The sequence below is a fragment of the Netta rufina genome, assembly GCF_964035555.1.
Source record: "Netta rufina genome assembly, chromosome: 25".
NCBI classification, from domain to species: domain Eukaryota; kingdom Metazoa; phylum Chordata; class Aves; order Anseriformes; family Anatidae; genus Netta; species Netta rufina.
In genome coordinates, this window is record NC_140149.1 from 7,066,574 (window position 1) to 7,086,090 (window position 19,517).

The window sequence follows — 19,517 nt, forward strand, 5'->3', positions numbered from 1 at the left end:
GGATGGCCCCAGCTCAGGCAGTTCTTGGTTGCAACATCAGCGTTTGAGCTCTGCTGCACGCGAGATGAGGTAGCCAAAGCTGCTCTGCCAACTCAGGATTCAGCTGGAGGAAACAGCCCGGGCTGAACCCCACCAGGTGCAGCCCTGCTGCGCTCCCGTCCTGAGCGCTTTGCTGCGCAGGACTCCAGGGATCCGAGGGCATCACCTGGCCAAAAGGCTGCGATCCCAAACCTCAGCCACCTCCTGCAGCTGTGTCGTGCAGGGACACAGCAGCAGGGCAGACGGTGGCCATGGCCACACGGGTTCAGGTGGAGCCCCGCCGAGCCCAGCGCATCTGGAGGCGATGGGGTGCTCGTCCCTCGCTCTCCACATGCATTTTATTTACTTGTTTTAGTCCCTTTTTTCTTTTCTTTTTTTTTTTTTTTTTGGTGCGTGTGTGCATGTGTGTGAGATCGTCTCCAACGTGACTCTGCATTATCAGGGCTATAATGAGTCCTTGTTAAAATGGATTTGATGGAATAATTATATTCCAGAAAAAAACCTGCAGGAAAGCTCTCTCCCCTCTTAAAGGGCAGGATCATCAAACGTTCGCACCACATTATTTGCAGTCACACCTTCTGCTGCATCTGCTCCTTTTAAAATCTCTAACTCCAATCTGATCTGAATATATAAATCTGAATTATCACAGCAAAAGGAGATGTGCTCACACCTTTTTTTATCTGTTGCCATGGCGATTAGATAAAATTCACGCCAAGTCTCTGGGGAAGGATGAAATGATTTCAGACAGAATCTCACCCCACTTGGTGAGAATAACGCCTGGAGCTACTTCCCTCTGTAACAGGTCTGGGCACATGTCACAGCCAGCGAGGGGGCGAGGGGCGGGGGGACACCAGGACACCTCCGGAGATCTCGGGACCGACAGGAGAAAAGGTCCCGCAGCACCCCCAGCCAGAGTAGGGCCGGACACTGCTCCTCTGAATCACATCAGGATGCTCCACGGTGCAGGGAGAAGCTGGGAACTGCAGCTGAAAAGGCCAGCTCCTCGCCGGGCCTTTGCCCAGCGGTCCCAGCTCACGTCTCGGTGCTGTCTGTGAGCGCTGCTCCTGCCTGCTGCAGGCTCAGGGCTGGGCCACGAGCGATGGCAAAGCCAAAGAGTGCCCATGTCCTGGACCGCTGGGAGCTGCTCGCTTTGAGCCAGCTGGGCTTATCCTGCACTCAGCAAAACCGAATAGAAGTGCTGACAGCCGGTACCTGTCCTCAACATCTCCTCCCCTGCCCTGAACAAATACCAACGCACAAACAAGGGCTGCTGTCACCTCGCCGTGTTTACTCGGTCCCAGCTTCCAGCTTTTCTCCAGTGACACGGGATGGATGTCCCCAGCACAAGGCCATTGATGGAAGGACAATGCTCAATTATCCAGGTCCAGGCCGGCCTCCTGGATCAGCTGCTGTGCCCCCAGCACGCAGCACACGTCTGCTGGTGAGGCAGCACCGGCAGCCCCCATCCCAGCTCCAGACCACTGCCCCCGTAAATACAGCGGGGTCTTAATTGTTTTAATTGCCCGTAGCCTCACGTTGCACCTCTGCACTCATTGTGCTTCGAGACAGATTCAAGTGGAGTTTGTGTTTCTAGTATTTCAGAGAACGGCTGGCAGATGTTGCAAGGTACAGCAGAAAAGAACATCCACCTTTGGGGTAGATGGCTGTATTTAACCACGAGAACGCTGTCACACCTCTCCACGTCACCAAACAGCCGCTGGGATGAGCTCAACAATCCCAGTCAGACACTGCCGCAGGCAGCACGGCCAGGTCTCCTTAAACTGAGCTCGTATCTGAGCCACAACCAACAGACCAGCCTCAACAGATACTTTCTGAATTCCTAACAGGCCGTCATTCAGACAAGAACATTCATAAAAACAATTAAAACTTCACAAAACTGTGATTTTTTTTTTTCCCAGTTCCATCCTTCTGGCAAGCTTCGTGTTTCAGCTTTCAGAGAGAGGGCTTTGTGGCTCTCCAAAAACTAAAGCAGCACGTCCAAGTACCCGCAGCCCTCAAGCAGCAGCTATTAAGAAAAGCAGCACCCCAAAGCAGTCTGTACCCTGCGAAGGGTTGCACTGAGACATGTTTCCAGCACAAGGTGTCAAGTACATGACTCCAAAGCATCACAGATCAGCTCAGCAATGGGTTCATGGGTGCAGTAACACTCACTGCCTCCAATAAACGCTTTTCCTGTGCTGCCTTGAGCCCCAGGCCACCAATTCCCCAGGCAAGACGAAGAAAAATGCCATCAGCTTTCATTCATGGCTCTGGGGACGTATCCAGGCCAGAGCCCAGCACCCCCCAGCCATCATCTGTGCCCAGCAGCCTTCTTCAGCACAGCCTGGGCAGACAACACGTTTGTGCCAGTAAAGGCAAACCGAGGTGTAAATACATCTCTGACCCCGCTGGGGGATGGTTTGGGTGTAACTGCACACGGGTGCTCCCTGGGTTACAAATGAAGTTTCCAAAAAGCCAGCTACAGCTCCAGTGAGCACATTTCGGGGATAGCAGGGAGCTCATTGCCGGAGGAGGGCTGGCAATTCCTCAGAAATGTGCTCTTTGTAGCACCTCAGATTTCCTACCCTCATCACCACCTTTGTAAGCCCCCGCTGGATACACACCCTGGTGGTGCCCACCTCTGTCGGGTCCATGTTAGCATCACCACCACTTGCCCAGCCCTGCAGAGCCCACAGCTGACAAAATCCAGTTAAATTCCCGCAGTACCAGGAGAGAGGACAACTCAGTGCCAGGAATCTCCATTTCTGTGTCACCACAACGAGAGCACGGTGACCCTATGGCACCCTCGCTCAAAAACGCAACACATTTTCAACAAACCAAACCACGCACATGCTCCTGGACTTGGCATCACCCAGCCTGGAGATGGGGCTTTAAAAAAAGCCGTGCACCACGCTGAGTTCCTGCAGAGGCTCGTGGCAGCAGCTTCCCCCTGCCTCCCCACAGAGCAGGAGAGGGACGCGGGCAGCATGCTGCTCAGCGGCATCCTCCCCGGCCTCCTCCCACCCCTCTCCCCCAAGTAGACATCAAGATTCATCAATAGCAACAGAGTTTGAAATCACAGCCTCGGCGTGAAGTGCAATCTCGTACACAGCCCCCAAATCTGTAAGCGCTGCTGCTTTATTCTGAATAAGCACTAGCCCACGTTAAATGCCAGAATCCTGTGAGTGGTGCTGCACGTGTGCTACCAGGCTGAGAACGAGAGGCAAGATTGATTTGGATGTGAGCACCAGCAAAGTAAATGGGTTTTTGAAAACCCTGTAATTTCTCTGCAACCCTTGACTTCACTAAACACACATTTTTAGACTACGGCACAGTTAGGTAGGCATTAAACAAAAATGAGCTGCACTAATGATGATTTACGTGCAGGATAACCTTCTATAAAGAATTTATCTTTGATTTCAGGGTAAGTTTCAGTGTTGCCAAGTTAACCAAATAACGCGAGTCCCCACCAAAACCCCCCACTGCAGCAGTGCGATACAGACACGAGGCATTTTTCTGCAATTGTTTTAAGATCTCTCCTAAAATAGACCCAGTAGGTGCTCCTGGAAAAAAAAATAAAAAATAAAAGACTTGTCAGGAACTTAAATGAAGGGAAGCCAGGCAGAGGCACCCTCCAAAAGCAGAGCACTGCTGCGCCAAGAGCAGCGCTCAGGGAGTGGCACACAGCCCACACCAGCCCCAGGCAGACCCCAAAAATTCCCCCACCCATCACCCACGGGGAGGGGGAAGCTTTCAGCCCAGTACCCCCAAGAAACACAGGAAACCCATCACGAAGCTCCTGAAACACGTGGCGAGACGGGGTTGCACCTGAAAGACCAGCAGTGCCACAGGAAGCGCGTCCTCCCTTTCACAGGGTTTTTTTCCCCATTTCTGGGCTATTAAATGTTGTTTCAGTCAGGGAGAGGAATCGGGACACTACAGAAAGCAAGCACCTAGGGTGAAAATAGTCATTGAAAGGAAAGTTTTCTGCCACAGAGCGCTCTGGATGGAGGATTTATTACTGAGCCTGCTAGGACCGTGCATGCCCTGATGCACCAAGGGTTAGCAGGAAGGAGCACAGTCCTCCGCAGAGACTAGAGGAAAGTTTCACAAAAAACACTGGCTGGCATGCACTGATATTAGGGGAAAAGAAACCCAGTTTGAAGTAAGGCTTGGCTTCACTTCTGAAAGAGCTGCAGTACCTCCACAGACCTTTTGTTTCCGGAGGATGACTGAGGGAGCACTACGCAGTGCCGTCGGTACCACGCGTGGTGTTGGCACACCTCTGGCACGAGGGGGCTGGCAGTGCTCAGCACTCCTCGCCCGGAGCAGCAGGAGCCCCCTCCTTGCCTTACACACCAAGAAGTAGGACAGAATCAAAGGCTCACCGGAGGTCAGGAGGAGAGCATGTTTTTGGTAACAGCAAAGCCAGTTTTAGCTCTAGCGATAGCAAGAAAAAAAAATAAGCTTCAGGCAGATACTATATTTGTAATCCAACAGCAAAACATGTTTGCTTGTGTTGACTCTGCACTGTAACACGATTTATATGTTCTGTCTTTAGGGTAATTATTGCTTTAGAATGTTAAAATTGTTCCACTCTAATTAAATCATCATATTAAAAAATCCACCGCAAAAGCGAACTTGGGAACAAGTCTGGTTAAGATCATGCAAGCGCACGGGTGCCCGGGTGACGAGCGCGCTGCTCTTCAGACGGAGCGCAGACACCACACTGCTCCCACGTGCCAGGAATGCACTGCAGCACCAGGGGCTGCAAGGTGAGAAGAAAATTCAGGGCAGAGCTCTTAGGATGTGGATCCATCCCCGGAGCACGATGCCAGCACGGCACCAGGCTCACCCGGGGCTCTGTCCACAACGAGGGGTCTCGGCTGTGGGGTCCGCACCACCCGCGCCTGCCAGCTGCTTGGGGACAGGGACACGGTGCCAAGCAAAGCCCCGAGTTTTGTGCCTTCTGCTCCTGAAAGCAGAGCTGCAGCACAGCAGAGCCTGCAGAGCTATTACCAGCGCTCAGCCCAGGCGGCGGTTCGAGCAGATGACGTGCTGCAAAGTGTCTGCGCGCTCCAGCCCCTGGAACCACCACTCGTCCTCCCGAGAGGTGCTGGAGGAGACAAGGGCTGAGCAGCCCTGGCCAAGCACTACTTGTTTTGTTACAAAAGCAGCGTAAGAACCCACCAGAAGCTACAAACACCTGGCATGCAAACGGCCCACCCAGCTCCACCGCACAGCGCAAGTTCCTCAGGGCGGCCGCTGGAGTCCCTGGGGTTTTCAGCACCCTCAGGAGTGCCCAAAGCAGCAGGGCAGTGCCAGAAACCTCCAAGCAAGCCCTGCCAGAGCCAGCAGGGCACTGAAACCCCACCTCACACCCCATGTTAGGGCAAAAGCAGCTGTTCCCCAGGGCTGTGCTGAGGCTGTGGCCGAGCCTGCACCCTGCCAGCGCCTCCCATGCCTCTTCTGCGCAGCGGCCGGCCTCAGGGCAACCCCCCCCAAAAAGGCTTGTAAACGGGCCTCAGAGACCACCCAGGGGTTTCTCACCTAGTAAAACGAAGCGGGCATTTCTGTGATACCACAAAACACCCTGAAATGCCAGAAAGGTTTGTGTTCAGGAAGGCTGTTTGCTAAACCAGAATCTCCCTTCCCGGGCCAAAGGCTGTTGCAGGCACGGAGCAGCTGCCCATCAACGCACGAGCATCCTTCCCAACCCCTGCCTGGGGAAGACCGTGCTCCGGAGGCGAGGAGTCTCATGCAATATTTCATCCCGAGACTGTCAGAAGTGGGTCAGTGCTGGGGAGGAGGGGCACCATAAACCCAGCTCCTGACCATGGCAAGGGAGCTGGCTCAGCGCCCCGGCTCTGCCGCCTGGCACAGGCTCGGTGCCAGCGCCAGGACGGGCACAGCGGGTGTCAGAGAGGTGTCCTTGCTGCCCCGGCCGCCAGCTCAGCACCGCTCTGGGTGTCACCTCGCAGCCGGTGCTGCACAGACCCCACAGAGCCCCACAGCAGGAGGAGAGGGCAGCGCTGAGCCAGCAGGTCAGCTGCGCCCTGAGGGACGCCACCAGCGAGAGCCACCGCAGCCCCCAGGAAGCTTGTCCCCCTCCAGGTGAAGCACTTTGCTCCTTAAGCTCCTTAGGAAACATCCCTGCAAGGCGGATTAAAGCAAATCCCCTCCCCTGCATGGTCAGCGGCTGGCACCAGGCTGTCCCCCCAGCTGCCACCCCCCTTGTGCCCCCCATGCCAGCCCCTGGGCGCGTCCCCGCCGCGTGGCCAGTGTGGTGATGCCCAGCCCCAGAGGAGCATCGGGACTTACTGACCTATGAGCAAATATCAAGCACTGAGCACTCACTCTGGGCAAAATCCTTTAATTCTTTCTGGATCCCCTGGGGCAAGCAGCATCGATTGCTTTGCTATAGCTTACACGCGCTGCGCAGGGCAGCCAGCGCTGCCATCAATACAGCCAGGGAGGGAGCCAAGAGGTCACCCCGGTACATGGGGACACTGGTGGCTCCACGCAGTGCTCAGCACCTGCCCGTGGCCCCGTGCTGCTCCCCAGCCTGTGACAAGCCTGGCAGGACCCAGCGTACCAGCAGAGGCACAGCACACCCATGTCCCCTGCTCCTTTCCCCTCCTGCTTGGCCACACCAAGGCACCAGCTCGTGTCCAACCCAGGGGATCTGCTGGGCCCAGTCTCTGCTTTTAGAGGCTCTCTGCTCTCACCGGGACTCAGGGTGCGCAGTGCCTGCCAAAAATCTCAGGGAACTACCCAAGGGTGGCAGCTCCCTGCACAGACACAGGCGCTGCTGTCCCCACCACGGCCCCAACCCAAAACCACAACAGCAGCGTTGGTGCTGGGTGGGACACATCCAGACCGGGTGGCCAAGGTGCTTCCCGTGCCAGCACAGAGGCACTCGATGCCTTTAGCAGAGTGCCTCTTCCCATGGCTGAAGCTGGTGTGAAAACACACGAGGAAAGCTGGAATATTGACCTGTGTGCCACTGATGGCTGCGGGTCAGCACAGGGACAGCAGGGGCAGGAGCTGATGCCCCAGCCCCAGGTGCCACACAGCCACAGGGGGGACACCAGGACAGGACACACGCTGCCACGCTTACACCAGGCACCTGCGAGCACGGCGATGCTCAGAGCACAGCCACAGCACCGGGGACCCCGAAGGCAGCACCACCAGGCTTCTCCAGTCCGAAGCCCCAACACGTCCATCCACAAAACCTTGGCTTTGGCAGCACAGACGACAAACCACAAAAACATTCTCCACGATGCTCAGCCTGGCACGGCAGAGCAGGTCCGATTCTCCGAGAGCACCGGGCGTTCTCCCAGCAGCGCCTCTCTTACCTGGGATGATAGAAACGGTGTCTTTCTCCCAGGACACAACACTAACGTATTCCTGCACTGAAGAGGGGATGAGGCACTTGAAAACAGCCACGTTTCCACGCATCGACCTTTGGTCCTCCACCCGGACGGTGTACGGCTCCCTGAAAACTGCGGAGAAGAGCAGATGGTTGGTGGCGTGGCGGCGCTGGAAGCGAGCACGCTGCCTTTCGTTTTAATCCCACAGCTCCCAAACAAACAAACCCACCCAGCCATAAACTGCTCCCATCCACAACACTTGGCCCACACAGAAGCAGGGGCAGAGGCAGCACGAGGTAACTCTGCTGCTCACTTCCCCATCCCCGAGGGGTGCTCTGAGCCTTGTCCTTGTCACAGGGTGCCCATGAGCTGCCCCCAGAGCTGCCCCGTCCCTCGGGGTGATGCACGCCCCAGTAGCAGGGTGCTCCCTGGGGCCAAGCCCTCCTGCAGCTCTCATTAGGGCAGCTGGGTCTGCCGCAGCCTTATCAGCACATACGAGACACCGCTGTGCCCAGGAACCATCACCGAGCCCAGAAAAAACAGGCACCAGGAACTCCAAGGATGCAAATGAAGAAGTACCGGTGCCTCCACCTGGGGACAGTAACTGTGCCCTGTAGGACACCTGGACATTGCCACCGTGAGGGGACAGCCATTTCCTTCCTTTAATGACACCCCACGGCCAGAACAAAAGCAGCAGACAAATCTCTTCAGAAAAAAAAAAAAAACTCCAAAGGTCACAAAAATAAGCTGTTTACCCCAAGTGGAAAGCACCCCTTGGCGATGCACCCTACTCCAACAGGCAGGCAGTGAGGGGTGCTGGCATTTCCACCCCCATCTCCCTGGGGTGCTGGGTGACTCCCCCTGCCGGTGCCACACGCCAGGTGACAGCCATAAAGCAATCAATGGCCAGCTGCAGGGGGTGCCCCATGTGTGCCACCCCCCAGCTCCCCGCTATGCACTGGGTGCCCCTGGCAGAGGGGAGGCAGCGAGCTGGGGCTGCAGGGGAGAAGCCCCCACCAAGGGACACCAGCACTGAAGCAGATTAGGTAGCAAAAGCCTCCTTAATCACATGGAGCCGAGGCTTATTCACGGGCTTTAAAGGCCAGCAGGGAGCACGAGGACCATCCAGCCCGGCTGCTGCCCCGTGCGCCCAGCCCCTCGGCTGCCCCCAGCAGCCCCAAACCCAGCTCCGTGCTGAGCCAGCCCCAGTTTCCCCTGCTGCTGCCGAGCCTCCTGCTCCCAAAGGGTGAATTAAAGCCCCCACTGGCACACTGAAAGCTTCCCACTGGCTAGAGAGATTTACTCCACGCACTCACTACCAGGTTTCCCAAAGCTTTGAGACTTCTCCAATTCCCCGTGTTTTTAATTGGGGTTTATTTGCTTTCTTTATACAGCTTTAATTGGCTTTACTTGCACGGCCATCACAAAGCAGGGGAGAGCAATGGGGACACGAGCCTGGGTGGATGCAGAAGCAGGGGGACGTTTCGCAGCCATTTCCAACCAGGATAAAGCCAAAGCACCAGGAACCACCGCAGCCAGGAAACACTGCAGCCCGGCCGTCCTGGTGGCCCCAGTGCCCCACACGTGGCCCTGCTGGGAAGTGCCTGCTAATTGCGTCTGCTAATTGCACCTGCTAATGGGGCACAGACAGCCAGGCTGCCAGCTGAAGGCCTGCTCACAGGGGGGCATTAAGGCAGGGCTCAGCCCTGCCACCAGCCTGCTGTGATCCCAAAAACCCCTCAGCATGTGGAAGGGCAGCGGAGGCTGAGCGCAGGGGGGCAGGCGAGGAGCAGGGGCAAAATGTGTCCCCTGCAGCACCCCCAGAGCATCCCCTCGTGTGAGCCCTGCACAACCACACCCTCCCTTTCACTCCCTGCCAGGCAAGTTTGCCAAAACTCCCCACTTTTAGCAAATCTGAGCCCAGGCTCACCAGCCCCAGGACCTGGGAAGCACAAGCTGCAGCCAGGCCGTGCTCACCCCGCACCATGCTTCACCCCACGCTGCCAGCACCAGGGTGGGTGCCCCACGAGACACCCCCCCCATGGTCCCCAGGGATCGAGGGACCCCCACAAATCCCCGGCACGATTTGGGCAGCAGCTCCCTGCTGCACGTCCCCATTTATTGCACCCTCCCCGTTTGCTGTCCCTCCTCCGCTCCGCGGTGGTTTATAGGTAACCTGGTAATGTTGGTAAATAATTCACCCCGGGAAGGGGGGTTAATACCAATTTACTCGGCAGTACAAGGTATTAAAATAAAAAACCCTGTAGTCACTTCTGTCATGTTCCCTCTGCTAGCCCCACTTTTAATAGGTTACATAATGAAGCCATTCCTGGGCTATTAGCCCTCCTCAGCCTGGTCAATAATTTACTATAATGGCTTCTGGAAGCAGCTCTTTGCCATATTCCTCCTTTTTTCTTTGCTTAATAGGCCTTGGCATGCTCGGGCTGGATGCTGCAGTGGGAGCAGGCAGGTCTGAGAGGGGCAGGGGGGGCTCCGTGCTCCAAGCAGAGGTGGCCCAGGTCCTCCCCTCGTGCACACCCCGTGTGTGGCTGCAGTGTGCCAGAGCTGATTCACGGGGGGTGACCTCTCCTGCAGCAAGGATGCAGCAGCACCACTGCCCCAGGCGCTTGCTGGGGGCACCCAAACCCTGCACCGTGGCCCTGCTCCTTGCTCCACAGCCGACAGAGGCAGAATTTGCCCTTAGGTGGGCAGGATGCCGTTTGGCAAACACATCTCAGGCTGCCTCTGTCCCACACACAGCCCCTTCTGCTCCCATCCGCACAGCACCGATCACTCCCTTTGCAGCAGCAAGCACAGCCCTGGCTCAGCACTGCTCCAGGAGATAAGCCAGCACCTCATCAACCCCCCCCCCCAACCCCCCCAGCTCCTACCTGCTTTAACACGGATGTTTGGGCTCCTGATTTTGCCAGCCGAGTTCTCCGCGGTACAGAAGTAGTCGTTGTCGTGGATGAAGCTGTTGAAGGCTGATGGCGAGAAGGGGTAGAGCTGCAAAGTCCCATTGGCATGGACGTGCCGGATGTGGGGCACATCGTAGATGTCGTCGCCTGTGGCCAGGTACCACCGAAGGACGGCGCTGGGTGACCCCGCGGCCGGGCAGGGGATCACCACCCCCACTGTGCTGGAGAAGGTGACCTGCTGGATGGAGTCGTTCACAAAGTAGAGGCTGGTTCCAACATCTTCAGCGAGAGCTGCGGGGGAAGCAGAGGCCATGGGTTATTACAGATAACTCCCCCCACCGGGGCAGCTGCCCCGAGCCCAGCCCCGACGCGTGGCAGAGCAGGAGGAGGCAGCGCAGGGACATCGGTGCACGAGCTGGAAGCATAAAGGCCACCTTCACAGGCCAGCGCTCTTGCTGGCAGCACGGATCATGGACCACGAGTGCCTAACCGGGACGGCTAGGGGCTGTGCACGCATGGGGGGGTGCCAGGATCCCCCCCTCGGTGGGGAGAAGGCACAGCGTGAGGAATCTCCACGCATGGGTGCCCCCAGACGTGCGGCCCCAGCTGGGGCTGTGCACGCACCGCTGGCCCTGAGCACACTTTCACATCGTGCCTCGGCACCCACAGGGCTGGGGACACCTAGGGGCACCTGCATCCTGCAGGCAGCTCTGCAGGGAAGCCACCGGGATGTTGGTGAGCCCCAGGTGAACCTCTCCCAAGCAGGGCAGGAAGATTTGCTGCCAGCCCACTGCTCCAAGAGAGGAGCAGGAAAACTGCCTTTGGCCTTGCTGTCCTCTCCTGGGGTCAGAGCAGGGACCCCAACCCAAGCCTGAGCTTTCAGCCCTGCCATCCGAGGGGAGCTCACGGCCCCCCAGAAGCTTCCCAGGGCACTTGGCTGGCTGCAGGGAAGCAGGGAGGAGACCTCTGCGCCCAGCTCCTCCTGCCTCCCCTTCCCACTCCCGGACCACGAGCACAGCCAGCGAAGCCTCCTATAAATACGGATGAGGCAGCCCCCAGTCACTTTGCTCGTTTTTTTTCTTTTTTTAGCCACACTTTTCCGCGTGGGCGGCAGGACACGGATATAGAAAGCGGCCCTCGGCGGGTGTATTAATAGCTCTGGCTGAGAGCACCGCTCGTGGTGCCGCAGAGCCAACACGCAAATAACACCACGCTGCTGGCTCCCAACGAGCCACCGGGGACCCTCCCTGACCTCGATTCCTCAACTTGGGGAGGAGGGAACAGGAGCAGGGGGGAGAAGGGAAGAGTCTCCTTGCATGAACATCCTCCAGGCAGCACCTCCGGGGCAGCGCAGCTGCCGGACAAGGAAAGGCTCCGGAGGTGCCGTTGGCCACAGCACCAAGCTGCCCACATCCATGGAAAAGAGTTTTCTTTTCCTCAGGTGGGATCTGAGAGCACAGCCCTCTCCTGTTGTGTCCCCTGCGTGCTCAGGACCATTTTCCACCAGGTTACGGGCACCACAGCCCCTCGGCCCTTCCTGCGCAGAGCCCCCATCCTGCCACCAGCAGGATGTCCACGTGCCTTTCAGCACCACTAAACCAGAGGTGAGAGCCTCCGTGTCTTGCTCTCCGTGTACTCAGCACCAACCATCACCCAAAGTGACCGATTTTCCTCCTTTTCCTGCTCAGAGCCCAGTGGTCCCACCCCAAGGACCCTGCAGCCCCGCGAACCATGGGTGTAAGGGACCAGTGAGAGGCAAGGCGCAGCACCAGCACCGCACACCAAACACCACATTTATGGGCTGCCCAGGGCACTGCCCACCTCCCGAGCTCAGCACAGGGCTCCCAGCACACGGAGCGTGCTGTGCACCCATCCTGCACCCCACACCTCCAGCTGGGTCCTGGGGTCCGTCCTGGAGCAGTGGTGGGAGAGCAGCCACCCCCCGACGGGGAAATCTCCTCTTTTAGCCCCCCCGGGGGGGCTTGGTGGTAGGAGGGGGAAAAGAGTGGAAAAATACCTCCTAAACTGAAATTCAGCTTAGCCATGAAGCTTTTTCAGGTCAAAGGGGGAAAGGGATTTTTAATAGAAAATGGAAGTTATGGGATTGGCAATAGTTATGTGACAGACGCATAGAGTTAAATCCAGATAATCTCCTTTACCATTTAGCATTGAGCACCATCCTAATTCCATGTTTCATAAAACTGTCTCCAAATCACCGAGAGATTAAATATTTAGAAATAGCTCCGCAATATTTTTAAACCAGAAATCACTGCTCACATCTGGTCAGATGTGCTGACCCTAACCTAAATATCGAGGGCATTAATTCACACGAGCCCGAGCAGAGGCGGCGACGGAGGAAGGGCTCCACATGCGCTGGTTTCTGCTGGGGGAGCTGCAGGCACACGGCACCGAACACCCCAGCCCAGGCTGCTGTGGAGGCAGACCTGCACAAAGCCCACCACGTGGCCGGACACTGCCTGGCTTGCTCTGAACGGCAGGTATTTGAAGTTATCAAAGTGCAATCTTCTTAAATTGTACTAAATTGCAACCTAGAGGTATTGAAATATTAATATCTCTTTCTGAGCTGGGAGAAGCAAGTCATTTTGCTATCATCCCTTAGGAATATTTACTAGTCTTGATGGCTGGACTTGCCAAACTCCAGAACCCGCAGAAGCACGGCGGCTCTCCGCTCTGCAGAGCCGTGCGCTGCACCGAAGGCACTCATTTACTCTAACGAGTGGCTAAGGCAGAGCGGCCATAAATTGACCCCGGGGTTTGTCAGCAAGTCACGTACCTCGGAAGAGGCAGCTGAGATGTAGGTGTGAGCCCTGCGTGAGAGGCAGCACAGGCTGCGGCAGCACAGAAATGCCACCCCAGATAAAAGCCCAGCCATGCAACCCTTCCTCACCCCCAAACCTCCCAGCAGAGCTGGTCCTTTTGTCACTAAGTGGATTTAGGACTCCTCAGACAACAACTGGCTGCACATGAGGGCAATTAGGGATGTTTCTCCTGGAGTAGGAGGCTTCTTCTCCTGCCCTCAATGCATGCCTGTGTTAGCATTCAGGACCCCTCAGCTGTCCCCAAACCCAAGAGGCTGTGAAGAACTGCAGGCTAATCACCACCTCACCACTCGTTTATTATCCTCATTAAGGGTGGTTGACACCTGCCAAGCTCAAGGGGAAGGTGAACTGAAGCCTGGCACACACAGCAGGGTGGGAATTGGAGGTAGGTGGCAAGTCGTAGCCTTTCCTCCCAGCTGGAGGAAATTGGGCAGCAATTCCATCCCGCGCTGCCTGCACACCTGTAGTGCTGGGCCAGCCTTTGGCCTTCCCTGGAACGAGCTGCCACCAAGCCCTCATCTCCAGGAGGCTTTGATAACCTTTCTGCTAACAAAGGGAGTGACCTTGGATCTGACGGAGCAAGAAGTGACACCTTGGGGCACCGCGGAAGGGCCAGGGAGAGGAGCAGCAGGGCGAGGGGACGGGCACACGGCTGGTGCCCTTCAAGCTCTCCAACACCCCACAGAGCCCAGGCACACCCCCAGCAGCAGCACAGCTCTCCCACATGGGTGTCACCCCATGCCAGCACCTTTCAAGCCCCGAGGGATGAAGCCAGGACCCCAGACATGCAGGCTCCCCAGGGACCCCTGCTGGGGGTGGGAGCGGTGCCCCCAAAATGCCCAGCACAGCCTGGGGGGCTCAGCAGGAGCCCAGCACCCCACGGGCAGTGACCCAAGCACCTTCCCCAGCCCTGGCACTCCAGCCCCTGAGCAAATCCCACCCGGGGACAGCCTTGGAGCTCGCAGCCACCTCCTGTGTGGGGGGAGATGGAGCGAGGAGAGCCTCCGGTCCTCCGCAGGGAAGGGCTCGGAGTGCTGCCGCCTGCTCCTTAATGCATCTGCATGGAAATGAAGGCCTGAACCACCTCCAGCTATTACAGCAGCACCCAGGCAGAGGCTGTAACCCTTGCGTGGAAAAGCAGCACTCCCCACTGATTTGCTTGGCCCCAGGAACGTGGTGCTGGGGTCACCTCCTGCTTCAGCTGCCCACAAGCACCGGTGTCACCACCCCATCCCCGCAGGGCCGGACGCGTCCCCAGCTCTGCACCAGCTCCCTTCAGCTTCCCTCAGCTCCTCCAGGAGGTGGGGAACAACCAGGGACCGCAGACAGCAGCCTCATCCGTGCTAAATACAGAGTCCAGGTCCCGAGGGGACAGCAGGGACGTGGCCCAGGTGGGTGACAACACGGTGCCAGCAGGAGGCCGGGCAGGCACACCGGGCAGGACGTGCTCCTCCAGAGCCACCAGCCCAGGGCTCCTGCAAAACACAGCTTGCACACTCGCCCTAAACAGCACAGACAAGGATTTTTGCCCCGTGGGCGACAGGACAGGGAGAGATGTGGGAAACGGGTCAGTAAAACCAAGTGGTGAAAGGGAGCTCGCACGCCTCATCCCTTCCCCTTTAAGTTGTGCTTGCTCCCTTCTCTCCCACGGAAACGAAACCCAACAGCCTTTCCAAGAGGCAGCTGCTGCTAGCAAAAGTCAGGAAATGGATTTCCAAAATATTTGGTACGGCTCTGCTAGCAGGTGATGATGGCAATATGCAGATCGTATGCCTTCAGGTTTATTCCTAAAGAATCCCCGAGCAGGGGAAGGGTAACTCAGAGAATTATAACACAGAAATACGTAGCTGGCTATAATTTAGATTTCAAAGACAAGAAACATTCTGGACCCGAACCAGCCACTGCAAACGCTTCCCATTAAAGCACGCTTTGTAGCTGCTGCGACATCCAAACACCTTCCTCCCTCATGCCCTCCTAGGAAGTCGCACTCATTAGCAGTCTGCTTATTTGGGTGTGAGATGACTTCATATCATCCACGGCACAGCTCAAAACTCACATGCTGCCATGTCAGAAGGATTCCTGCCACAGAGACACGCTTCCACTTTTATTCTTGCTCTCGCTTCGTCAGCTGCTTCAAACGAGGACAGCGCGCTCCTCATCCCTCCACCTCGGACCATATGGGCAGGACCGCGGGCGCTGCAGCACAACGCGCCCCGTGCCGTCGCTGCCCAGCCCTAAGCCTGCAGCTCCCAGCCAGCCTCCGTCTCCGGCAAGGGCTGCTCGGTAGCACGTCCCTGGCACTCGCAACCCGAGCGAGGCAGTCTCTATTCCTCCGGAGAGCAAACGCACCAAGAAATATAGGGTTGCCTATTTCGGTTTTCTCATCCAAAAGCGGGAGCAGCCCTAAACCTACGCCGGGTGCAGGTAAGGGCTCCGGGCAAGTTGCCATCGTGGCTCCTTGTGCTGGGAAATGTTGGCTATCCGCGGGCTAAACGCACGCCGGGCATGGCGAGGAGCTCAGTGCTGCAGCCTTCTCCTCCGTGCATTTAATGAGGTTTCCATGTTTCATTTCAGAGAAACGAGCGCTGTGCCACGCTGGGGGGCCGAGATGGGGAGAGATTAAAAAATGCAAGCTGCATAGTTCACTGCACCCAATACAGGAACATAATGTAAATATCATGCCAATATAAATCAGCAGGCAGAGAGACCCAGCAAGAACACGCAGGGAGATGCTTTCCCAGCTCAAAGCCTCTCAGTTTTGACCACTGTGCTCTTCATCACACTGCTCGCCACTCGCATCCCCTCCTCCTCGGTGCGGCTGCTCACACTCACGCCACCAGACCTTCTTTCTGCTCAACTCCCCGCTCGTTTGCTTGCCAAGCACCTTTTTTTTTTTTTCTTTTATGAGCAAGGGAGAAATAAGCAGATAGAGCTCATTCAGAGATTTCTAAACTTCAGTGGTCCCCTGGATCAAATGTTTATTTGCTTTTAGTTTCTACTCGAGCTCTTGTTCTACAGCAGGAACATATTAAAAGGTTGTGCTTCGATGCCCAGAAATATTAAGTATCTGAAAGGTTTATCGTGCATTAAGCAATTCATTTTTTTTTTATCCTATTATTATAATGAAACTTCCATTGTATTGCTGTCCTCTCTTTGGAACCATTTCACTTTAACACTTTCCATCACCAAGACGGCTCGATAGTGAAGATACGTTTTATTTCTCAAAAAAAAAAAAAAAAAAAGAGAGAAAATGAGGCCACAAGGACTTGTGCTAATGGAGGCTTTTAATTTGCTCTTCTCAGAAGAGATAGCTCTGTGGGAAGAGAGCCTTTTTCCAAAGAAGCTGGGGCTCAAAACATGCAAAAGCAATAAACCTGGTGCAGCTCGTTATTATTTTGACTACTGGGGGTGGAGGTAGGGGAACTGTGGTGTCCTCGATGGCTATTTGTTTCCGGTTTTGATGCTGGTTGTTTTTTTTTTTTTTTTCCTTTTAGCACAGTAAAAATGCAAATGTAAGCAAAGCAGACGCTGGCACGTTCAGCTCAGCAGATCCTAAACAAAAGCGATTTTGGTTAAAGCTCCCAAATGCAGTTTTAGTCCAGCTCTAATAAAGCAGCTATTCCATAATTAATAATTGATGGAATAATTGATCATCACCATGCCACTGGACAGGATGCCCTATTAAACCTTGGTAAATATTTTTCATTGGATTAGCATTAAGATAGATGTGTAATTCAATAGACAGCAAGAGAAGTCTCATCTCAGGAGCCAGCTCGGTTCCCTTTTATTTCTCTTTCCTCATTGCCTAAAATTCCCCCTTTGCTGTTCTCAAATGTCAAAAAAGATAATTAGGGCAAATGTCATCTTACATCCTCTGAGCACACAATTTTCCAAAAGGTGGGCACTTTCATCGCTACGTCTGCGGATCGGGTGATGCACAAAGAGGTAATTTATTATTGGGACATAATTAAAAATTCCCACGGAATTGGAAATGGGCAATTCCTTTATGTAACATCGATTGATTGTTGTAACAAACGCCCTGTGATTTAACTATGCATGTTACGTGCAGCTCCTTGGCTTTCTTTTTTAATTGCATCCATAGCAGAGACTTGGTTTAGAGTATTACCTCCATAGATTCGGGTAGCATTCACTCAATCTCCAACTTTAATTTAATCCCTAATCTTTAAGTGTGCATCTCCTCGTCACACTTGTTTCATGATTTTATTTTTTTTTTCCCACCCGATCTGATTTATACCAAACCACCGGGCTGCACTTCACACAGCCCTCCTGGAGGAAAGGATGGGGTTTTTAAAGCATCGCTGGGTTTAGCCTGTCTTATGGGATTAGGATATCGCTCTAAGTAGTCCCGGAAAAGCGGGGACACCAGAACAAAGCTCTCCAAAGTACCGCCGCCAGCCCCGGCAGGTCCCGTCGGGGCAGCGGGCAGCCCGCACCCCGGGGGGCTCCGGCACCGCTGGGGGCTCGGGCTCGGCTCCCAGAGCCCCTGGGACCCCCGGGGGGCGGGCGGCACCCCGAGCCCCCCGCCGGGACCCCCGGAGCGCTCCGCGGGGGGCGCCGCGCCCGTGGCCCCGGAGCCCCGTGGGGGCGCACGGAGGGGGTGCTGGGCACCGGGGGGGTGCAGGGCACCGGGGGGAGCCCGCCGCGTCCCCGCTGCCGGGCGCCACGTACCTTTCGGCAAAGAGTAGAGCAGGAAAAAAGTTACCAGCCACATGCCATAAAGAGCACCTATGGCCCCGGGGTGCGGCGCAATTGCGGACGGTGCGGTGCCCCCGGCGTGCCGCGCTCCCTGCCGCCGCGCTGCCAGCCAGGTTGAGATGCCCAGAGCCGAGCTCGCAGCCGCTCCTCCTCCTCCTCCTCCTCTCCTCCTCCTCCTCCTCCTCCTCCTCCCCCCCCCTCTCCCGACGAGTGGCGTCGGGCGGGTGGGCCGGGCTGCGCGCACTGCCCGCCCCCGCGCCCCGCGCCCCGCCGCTCGCCCCCGGGCCCTCGTGCACGGGGGGTGCCCGCTCGCAGCCTTCCTCAGCCCCCCCCGGCTGCCGGCAGGGGCCGGGGGCGCGCACGGGGGTCGAGAGGAGGCGGCTGGGGCCGGGCACACTCCGGGAAGCCGAACCTGGAGCGCGCCAGGTACGCTCGCCATCCTCTGCAAACACGGACCTCACCCGTGCCAAGGAGGCTGCTCCCTCGGGGGAGCTGTGCCCCAGCCCCAGAGCTGCTCCTGCCGGCTGTGTGTGCAGTGCCGTGCCCAGGACAGCCGAGCTGTGCAGCACCACTCCACCCAGGGCCTCCTGGAAACTTCTTCGCAGCCCCAGGACAGAAATGAGGTGACACCAGCCCTGCCTTGCTGCTCCTGCAGGGCCCAGCAGACCTCCTGGCACAAGCATCGCTCCACCCAGCGGGTAACAAACACCAGTCGATGCTTTACTTTAGGGTATGTTTGTCTAAGGCTTAATTCGAGCCTAGGATCTTACTCCTCAAGTCTTGGTCACACCAAAACCAATTTGTCTGAACCATTAGAGGAGCTCAGAATGCTTTTTCTTGAACTGATTATAGTGGTTTTGCTTTGCTTTCCAAAGCAACCTTTTCAACCATAATTTGTTGGAAAATAGAAAGAAAGACTGAAGCATTCTGATTTCAAATAGAAGAATGAGAGAAAAAACACTTTCTAAAAAAGTTTAAATTTAGTTGAAAACGTGACATCATCTCTCAGCAAAAACAGCTAGGAAAAAAGGTGACTCCTTGGCCATTTCCAACCTGCACCAGTTCACTGGAGTCCTTCCTACCTGGGAGTCATTTGGAAGAGCCTCACCATGCCACCAAGGTGCCCCTTGCACTGCAGTGCCCCTTGCCCTGCCATTTTGCACAGGAGGGACACAGGAGCCAGGAGGGCAGAGGCTCCCACACACACACCCCACAGCCCCCTTCCCCTCCCCAAAGCCAGACTCTCCCCATCCTTGTTTTATTGATGGGCAGGATAAAGCCCACCCAGACCTCAGTGCCAAGAAGTCAACAGCAGAGGTGGTAGAGAACACCGTGCAGGGCTGGCCTGATGCCACAGCTCTTCCTCCTCCTCCTCCTCCCCCCCGAGGCAGTGCTTCACCTTCCTGGGTGCTGTGAGCTCCGTCACCACCCCCTACACAGCCGTTCTGGGCTGCCTCAGCATCTCTGTCACCGTGCGTGGGTGTCCCCGCGCGCAGCCCTCCCACCCGTGCACGTGCACCCCCCCTGCCAGCTCATCCCCAGCTGGGGCCGTGCCACCAGCGTCCCCAGACGTGACGAAGCACCGGGTGCTGCCCACCCTGCGCCCACGCACCCCTCCAGGAAGCGAGGTG

At 56.4% G+C, this 19,517-nt stretch overlaps 1 protein-coding gene across 1 annotated transcript in view; it reads right to left on the reverse strand.

Moving 5' to 3' along the window:
* DSCAML1 (DS cell adhesion molecule like 1) overlaps positions 1–17,902 on the reverse strand; it is a gene marked incomplete at both ends in the record, with an annotated part of 94,714 nt that extends 76,812 nt beyond the window's left edge. Inside the window, 3 exons of the mRNA XM_084301639.1 lie at positions 7,398–7,544; positions 10,304–10,621; positions 17,860–17,902. Coding sequence (XP_084157765.1) covers positions 7,398–7,544; positions 10,304–10,621; positions 17,860–17,902 — 508 coding nt within the window. The remainder of the gene's footprint in view (positions 1–7,397; positions 7,545–10,303; positions 10,622–17,859) is intronic.
* Positions 17,903–19,517: the final 1,615 nt, after the last annotated feature.